This window comes from Ictalurus furcatus, chromosome 18 (genome assembly GCF_023375685.1).
Source record: "Ictalurus furcatus strain D&B chromosome 18, Billie_1.0, whole genome shotgun sequence".
Taxonomy (NCBI): domain Eukaryota; kingdom Metazoa; phylum Chordata; class Actinopteri; order Siluriformes; family Ictaluridae; genus Ictalurus; species Ictalurus furcatus.
The window spans coordinates 1853708-1862500 of NC_071272.1; the positions used below are offsets into that span (position 1 = coordinate 1853708).

The window sequence follows — 8793 nt, forward strand, 5'->3', positions numbered from 1 at the left end:
AAACGCAGAAATATTCAGAAAGAAAGAAAGAAAGAAATATCTCTGCTAGTGCAGATTTGTGTTTCTAGCCTTTGGCCACTAGGGGGTAGCAGAGTCTAGCATTTTGATAACTCCCTTCATTTGATGTATGTCAACTCCTAAAAAATATTTTATCCAAAATCATTACTCCAAACTCTTTTACACACAAATATACGGATTGAACAGTAAACAAAGTGACTTTACACCACACTTATATGTAACTGAATCTGCTAGATTATAATCTGAAAAAAAGAAAGAAAGAAAACAAACAAACGAAAAAACCATATGCATAAGACACAAAACTGTTGTTTATTATCTCTCTCTCTCTCTCTCTCTCTCTCTCTCTCTCTCTCTCTCTCTTCCTTCATGCTTTAACATGTCACATATTCTGCATTGTGTGCTTTTATCTCCATCACATCCTGAGGCCACACATTCCACGTTCCACCTCCATTAACACACACACACACACACACACACACACACACACACACACACACACACACACACACCTTGGAATGGAACTAAACAGAATTTACAGTGTCCACAAAGTGGCATATAAAGCTACTTTGAGCCTATTTGTTTGAAACTATTATAACATTCAAATGCAATTAGACTCACATAGACTCTTTCCCGGCTCATCTCTATGTTTGCCACAAACATGTACACGTAATATCTGCTAAAGAAAAAAAGATGTTTTCTAGTTTATAGACGCACATTATTTCAGAATGATGAGTTCATCTTCAATCTGAACCATCTGATAGCTATGGTTTTGTCTGGCCTGAGCCGATAGACAACGTGTGTATGTCTGAAACATGCTGCAACAAGTTATCATCAGCGTCTGTAGGAATGCGATTTGTGTCTCGGAATGGAACTTTTACTCACCACAAAGTTTAAATACATCCGGTATGACATGCGTTATAGGTGCACACAGCTACCTGCTGTATGACTGTCCCGAGTTATTTCTGTTCATGATCATCTTGTCTGTCTTGCCCTTTTGAGACAGAGAGAAAGAGAGAGAGAGAGAGAGAGAGAGAGAGAATATATATGCTCTACATACTTTGCTGAACCATTATACACAATGTAGTGCACTTTAGCATTGCCACCTCACAGCTCCAGGGTCACTGGTTTGAGCCTGAGATCCGGTTACTGTCTGTGGGGAATTTCGCATGTTCTCCCTGTGTGGGTTTCCCTCTGTGTGAGTTTCCTTTGGATTCTTCAGCTCCCAAAAGCATGCTGGAATGTGGATTGGATACTATAAATTGCCCCTAGTGTATGAATGAGTGTGTCAGTGTGTGTGTGTGTGTGCCCTATGATGACCTGGTGTCCCATCTGGGTGTACTCCTGTCTCATACCCAAGGTGCCCATGACCCTGACCAGAATAACAAGCTCACTGAAGGTGAATGAATGACTAAATGATTGAAAGAATAAAGTATTTTTATGTAGGATGTGAGGAGCTGAATCTACACTCTGATTGTGGGCTATGGGAGGCGCTGTTTGTCTAGTGAGAAACGTCCTGGCTGAAAATCAAGGCCCCGGTGGCACCCTGTCTCAGTGATAGGAATTACAATTGACTGACTCGGATCTTTCCAACAGACTCGTTCCAGTGAATCGAGTTGTGTTTGGTTCCTTTAGCTATAATAACAGCCTACTTTCAAATCATTTCAATTCAAAACAGCTTCACTAGCTACTGTATGTAGTGCAGTATTGTTAAAGCAATAACAGCCAATCATTCTGTCACTTTGTCTGTATAACAACATATTGTTTATGGTAAGGACGTTAAGTAAGGAATAATACAGGGTGTACTGTTATAAGAATATAATCCACAATGAGGGGGAGAGAATGTAGCCAGGTGTGATGCGGAGTTACTATTACCACCCAGAATTCGTTATCTTCTTATAATAGTGTTTTATCACCCGTATAGAGACAGCGACTGCAGCAACAGTTAATTTATTAATGAACGACATGTCATTAGTGGTTAGCACGTTTTCCTCACACCTCCAGAGTTGGAGGTTCGAATCCCGCCTCTGCCCTTCCTGTTCTCCCTGTGCTTTGGGGGTTTCCTCCAGGTACTCCGGTTTCCTCTCCCAGTCCAAAGACATGCGCTGTAGGCTGATTGGCATTTCCAGATTGTCCATAGTGTGTGAATGTGTGTGCAATTGTGCCCTGTGATGGGTTGGGACCCTTTCCAGGGTGTCCCCCACCTTGTGCCCTGAGCTCCCTCGCATAGGTTCCAGGCTCCCCCGTGAACCTGTGTAGGATCAGCGTTATGGAAAATGAACGGATGGATAGTTACATTTAATGATGTGGAACATCTGCGAGACAAGATAGTTCTTGTTATCAATTATGTTAGAGTAGCTATAAACACTCGTTTCCTCAGCAGGTTTTCTTTTTTTCTCTCTCTCTTTCTTGATATTAAAGGGAAAACCCCCCACAAAATAGCTTGTTGCCAAGACTTTCCTGTGGTGGAAAACTTACTGTTACAAAACCCTGACACTGGAGACTCCTTCCATAACTTCTCTTTACAGAAAGCTTAATTATATCCCTGATAATCTGGTTTTTTTTCTGTTAAATAGTAACAGGTTTTATCAAGTCCCTGTGAATGGTGGACGCAAACGAGTTGTTATAAACATGTGAGATAATAATAGCTGTCAAAGCTGTTGTTATAAAAATAAAGCAACATTTATATTTATCTATTTATTTGTCTGTGTGTGTGTGTATATTTATATATTTTTTAAAAAATGAATTACAACAACATGACGATGATAAATATAAAAAAATAAACTAAAATTAAACTCCGGAAACGCTCGTTTCGCGTGTTTCCGAATCTTTGCTCTTTAAAGGAGTCAGCCAAAGGAATCGGTTCCAAATGTTTGCACTTTAAATGAGTCAGTCAAATGAATCGGTTCCTTTGTGAATCGTGCATCACTAGCCTTGACGCGTATGTGTGTTGCACTGCACCGATAGAGAGAGAGAGTGTGTGTGGGATTGCGAGCAGCGTTTCGCTCGCCAACATGCGACAGGCGGAGGATATATTCGCTTAAAGACGGAACAAAATCCAATTCAATCAAATTCGGTCAAATGGTGCGTTAACGAAGAGGAGCGTTATTTGTTTGTTTGTTTTTTTGTTTTTTTCTTCTTCCTCCGTTTTCTCTGTAAAGCCTCAAGCGCCGGGTGACCATGTCGGGGAAAATAGAGAGCAAACACGGTGAGTAAAGCCTAAAAACACACGAAACACACACACACGCGCGAAAATACACACATTTTAGACCAAAACAGCTAAAATATATATTCATATATATGTATATATGAAGAAATTCGTAATAGACCTAACCGTTAGCCTGCGTTAGCGCCCGTTAGCTTTACAGCTAAAGCCCCGTTTTTTTTTATTGGACCCCCTTTTCACACGTTTAAACGGAGCTTTTTTTCCTGGAGAAACACGTCGGTAATAATATGTATAAATAGTTTTATTTGTTTTTGTCGTAATTCGTGTGAATTTTGTGGAGAAATGTGTGTGTAAATGGAGTGTTAGGAGCGATAACCGCAGTGACCGCTGCTGTTGTCAATCTCAGTCTAGACTGTTTAAAGCTTCAGCTCGAGACTCACGTGTAACGGTGTTCTGAGGTATTTATAGCAGTTTACTACAATAAGGTCATATTTAGAGGGCTTTTTTTTCCTTGTAAATATACATTTGATTTGAAATGTAAGGAAAAGTCTGTGTATGATTGCATATATGCAGCAGGGATTATGAATGTGAATTCAGCACTGCTTACAGGTTATATGGTATATTATAGGTTTGGACAGGTCAGGAATATTAATCCCAGAGTATTGTGTAATAAATACTGGAATATTAATCCCAGTTCATGTGTAATAAATACTGGAATATTAATCCCAGAGTATTGTGTAATAAATACTGGAATATTAATCCCAGTTCATGTGTAATAAATACTGGAATATTAATCCCAGAGTATTGTGTAATAAATACTGGAATATTAATCCCAGTTCATGTGTAATAAATACTGGAATATTAATCCCAGAGTATTGTGTAATAAATACTGGAATATTAATCCCAGAGTATTGTGTAGTAAATACTGTTATATTTCTATTGAGAAGGAATTCAATGCATAGCTTAATTGCATATTGTTTTTGTTTGTTTTTTTTATATGAAATTGTTGTGTTTACATTTTGTGCAGATTTCAGAACGTGCATGGCTTCATGACACATTAATGAACATTATTATTATTATTATTATTATTATTATTATTATTATTATTACTAATGCCTGCGTGCTATTTTTGCCTAATGCACTCGGATCATTATTATTATTATTATTATTATTATTACTAATGCCTGCGTGCTATTTTTGCCTAATGCACTCGGATTATTATTATTATTATTATTATTATTATTACTAATGCCTGTGTGCTATTTTTGCCTAATGCACTCAGATCATTATTATTATTATTATTAATATTTTTACTAATGCCTGCATGCTTTATTTTTTGCCTAATGCACTCAGATTATTATTATTATTATTAATATTATTTGTAATGCCTGCGTGCTGTTTTTTGCCTAATGCACTCAGATGATGATTATTATTATTATTGTTATTAATAGTAGTAGTAGTTTTAATTTGTTATTTGTATTTATACTCCTGAATGTTCTGTAGTGATGTGTACAAAGATTTTGGTGTCTAAAATGACTATTATTAATTATTATTATTATTATTATTATTATTATTATTATTATTTTTTTTTTTTGGCGTTTGGTCTGACCAGCCTTTCAAATACGTCAACCGAGCACACAGACATTGTGCAAGGCATCGCTTCCTGTCTGTCTTCAAAAATGTTTATTCTTGGCTGTGGCGAGAAAGCTGGCGTACGGATAAGCCGACGTGAAAAAGGGGCGACATGCAGATTCATTTAATTACGCCACGGCGCCGTTGAATAATTGATCCTAAGCAGGACTGGGCGAGATGAGAAAAACATCATGTCGGGATACTTTATTTTACGTAAAAACCTGTCAGATCGAGTCTGGCAATGCTTTTCTTTAACGCCTAGAAGGACGGCAAATCGGTGGCGTCCGTTCGGTATCATTTCATTTCTAATTATTATTCAAAAACATTCATCACTAGACCAGCGATATCCCAGAAAAGTGTTTTGCGTAGATATTTATCGCGATAGCGTTATTACATCGATATATCGTCCAGCCCTATAGGTGACGAGCAGATTTATTTATTTACGCCACATGAATTCTCGGTCCTAAGTCGTCAGAAGACGGTGATGAATTTTCTAGAACAGCAGCTGTTGCAGTAAGGTGTGTCTCAATTTAACGTGTTATCATTTCTCTCGCAACGAAGATGGCGTGTGGCAGAAGCGCCACACAAACCGATTCAGTACGGTGTGATGGTTGATATGGCGATGCTGATGGAGGGCTTTGCGGTTTTTGCGTCTTGAGGGTAAAAAGAGAGAGGAAAGAAAGGCAGGCTGGTGTTTGTAGCTGTTTATATTCAACACAACTATAAATGAATAAAAGGTACATCATGTCGTGCACACACACGCACACACACGCACACACACGCACGCTCGCACACTGGATATAGTGTAGTGTGTACTTTTAAACACAGAGTCAGCGGCAGCGCATAACATGTGTTTATGCTTGCACAGGTGGTGATGGTGTTATTTTGTGTGTGTACTTGTGCGTTTCCTGTGTGCGTGCGTGGTGCGAGTTTGAGTGTGTGATTAGGAAGCACTGATTGGGTTCTTTCGCTCCAGGAGTGGGCTGCAGTCGGAAAGAGTGTGTGTGTATTGTGCGGGTAGTGTGTGTCATTGCTGGTGGTTGCACTGTCATCATTGATGACCCAATGGGCTTTGTTGTTGCCATGGATACCATGTTGCTACATAATCATGGAGCTGTCATTCAGAAAAAAAAACAATGAAACATGTCGCCTGTCATTTCTCTCTCGTTTTCATTTCTTTCTCTCTCTCTCTTTTATTTCTTTCTTTCTTCTATCTTTCTCTCTCTCTCTTTCTTTCATTTCTTTCTCTCTCTTTCTTCTTTTTCTTTCTTCTCTTTCTCTCTCTCTTTCTTTCATTTCTTTCTCTCTCTTTCTTCTTTTTCTTTCTTCTCTTTCTCTCTCTCTTTCTTTCATTTCTTTCTCTCTCTTCTCTTTTTCTCTCTTCTCTTTCTCTCTTTTTCATTTCTTTCTCTCTCTCTCTTTCTTTCATTTCTTTCTCTCTCTCTCTTTCTTTCATTTCTTTCTCTCTCTTTTTCTTTCTTCTCTTTCTCTCTCTTTCTTTCATTTCTTTCATTTCTTTCTCTCTTTCTTCTCTCTTTTTCTTTCTTCTCTTTCTCTCTTTCTTTCATTTCTTTCTCTCTTTCTTTCATTTCTTTTTCTCTCTCTCTTTCTTTCTTCTCTCTTTTTCTTTCTTCTCTTTCTCTCTTTCTTTCTTCTCTCTTTCTTTCATTTCTTTCTCTCTTCTTTCTTCTCTCTCTCTTTCTTCTCTCTCTTTTTCTTTCTTCTCTCTTTCTTCTCTCTCTCTTTCTTTCTTCTCTCTCTCTCTTTCTTTCATTTCTTTCTTCTCTCTCTTTCATCTCGCTCTCTTTCATTTCTCTCTCTCTCTTTCTTTCATTTCTTTCTCTCTTTTTCTTTCCTCTCTATCTCTCTCTTTCTTCTCTCTCTCTTTCATTTCTTTCTCTCTTCTCTCTCTTTCTTTCTTCTCGCTCTCTTTCATTTCTTTCTCTCTCTTTCTCTCTCTCTGTCTCAAACAAAACCCGGAAGCTGATCTTGACCTCACTTGACTTCCCTAGCGTAGTGAGAAATGAACCGAGAGAGCAAAGTGTGTGTGTGTGTGTGTGTGTGTGTGTGTGTGTGTGTGTGTGTAAGTTCTTAAAGTGAAGATTTGCCGTTTACAGCGTTTTATTTGTTAGAGAATGGCACATACATTGTATCCATGTATAGTTCCACATCCTTGTGTAAGTTGTTACTTTAGAAACGATAAGTTATTAGAATCTTGCAGTCAGTTGCAGAGCCGCTGTTACAGAACATTAACCAACACCTTCTGACCAATCAGAATCAAGCATTCGATAGGCATCTGTAACGAATGCTCCTTTAAGTATGGAGAGAGTGAGAGTGCGTGTATGGGACCGTGTATGTGAGAAGATAATTGTGTAGCCGTGGAGGAGAGGTGTGTGTGCGTGTGTGTGCGTGTGTGTGTGTGTTAGACAAAGTACTGCTATTAGTTTGAGTGTGCTTGAGGTCTTGTGCTTCAGTGCTTTGGGGAAATGTTTGTGTTAGAAACTGGTCTGGGGGGTCTTTAGGAATGGTGTTAGTGTGTGTATTGGTGTGTGATTGTTTGGTGTGTGTGTGTGTGTGTGTGTGTGTGTGTGTGTTTCATTGGATAAACAGTTGTCTAGTTGAGTTCACCATCAGTCTATCAGTCATGCCAACCATATCCATTTAACAAGAATTTTCTAATTCTGGAGTGTTTCTCATTTTTCTTCATATATTTATTAAGTGTTTATTTTATTGATTCTTCTTTTCTCTTTGTTCTTTAAAAAAAAATGTAAATAAATTTCTAACAATTTCTTCATTTTTCTGCCACAGCTTTGCCCGTTAATTCATGTTGTGATGTATGCAATGAGCGTTACTTTTTGAATAACATCAGGCTGAAGCGTGTGCACACATGCGCGCACACACACACACACACACACCTGAAATAGTGATGCTCCAGGGTTCCTGTTCACATTTTTTCTTTTGGCGCATGCTGTGATTGGCAGGCATGGTGTTGTTAGAAGGTTCAAAATGAACCGTGTTGGCTTTTGCTCCACTGTGATTGGCTGGAGGCATGGAGGCGTGCAAGCGTGGTGTTGGATTGGTCAGAGTTTAGCCGTGCGAGTCCCTTCCTTGGTAACTCTGAGCGCCTAGTTTCTTTCTCAGGACTCCAGGTTTAGATCTGTAAACTATAATTTGGAGCTTCAGAAACCAACACTGTACTTTTCCTCTCAGAATGAAAGGCATCTTCTTACTATACTGAGCTACAGTAATGAACTGTTTTGGGTGTGTGTGTGTGTGAGAGAGAGAGAGAGATAGGAAGGAATGTGTGTTCACTTCGCCATGAGCATTCTGTAGGCCCGGTTTCCCATCCAGGAGAAGAAGGGAGAAGGAACAAACAATACAGTAGCAGCAGAAGTCACGAGCAGATGGAGGGAGGGATGGATGGATGGATGGACAAATGTCTAGCGGATTAAGGCATCAGAAGCAATAAGTATGTTTGTGTTTGATTAAGCCTGGCTTTTGCAACAGCATAAGCCGTGATGAGTGTGTAGGAAGGATGTGTTTTTGTAATCTGTTTCGGCCACGTTGTTGTTCTTGGAGTTACTGTGTTGCAAGGCCAATCAGACGCTCGGGACTCGGTGGATTCGGGACTGTCCTGATCTCCTGGGAAGTTCCGACGTCGTGGAAATCTGATGTAGGATTGACACTTGGGGAACTTTGTGACAGTTTGGTCCTCGGGGGGGTATTTTTAGTATCCACCTCAGTTCGAGGCCTGAGTCACTTGAGGTCATGCGACTGATAGAGATGAGTAAGACCTTGCGCTATATGGAGACACGTTGCCGCTGCCGTTTCCTCATATTCAGTCATCTGGCCTGGGTTGCGATCGGACTTGGAACTGTTTCATGAAGCTTTTCAAAAAGATGTCAGGTACTGTTGATTAGCACAGTTTTTTTTTTTATCATTAGGAACTTTAAGACAGTGGACTTTTTTTTTGTTTGTTT

At 39.2% G+C, this 8793-nt stretch overlaps 1 protein-coding gene across 6 annotated transcripts in view; it reads left to right on the forward strand.

Annotated features, from left to right (window-relative positions):
• The first annotated feature begins 2813 nt into the window (after positions 1–2813).
• rapgef1b (Rap guanine nucleotide exchange factor (GEF) 1b) overlaps positions 2814–8793 on the forward strand; it is a 33350-nt gene continuing 27370 nt past the window's right edge. For 2 of the 6 annotated variants that reach the window (XM_053649331.1, XM_053649330.1), the window contains exon 1: positions 2814–3223. In XM_053649331.1, the coding sequence (XP_053505306.1) occupies positions 3196–3223 (28 nt within the window). In that variant the 5' untranslated portion in view covers positions 2814–3195. Of the gene's footprint in view, positions 3224–8148; positions 8283–8793 lie in introns of those variants that run through there. The other 4 variants (XM_053649328.1, XM_053649329.1, XM_053649334.1 and 1 more) reach the window with 4 other exon arrangements.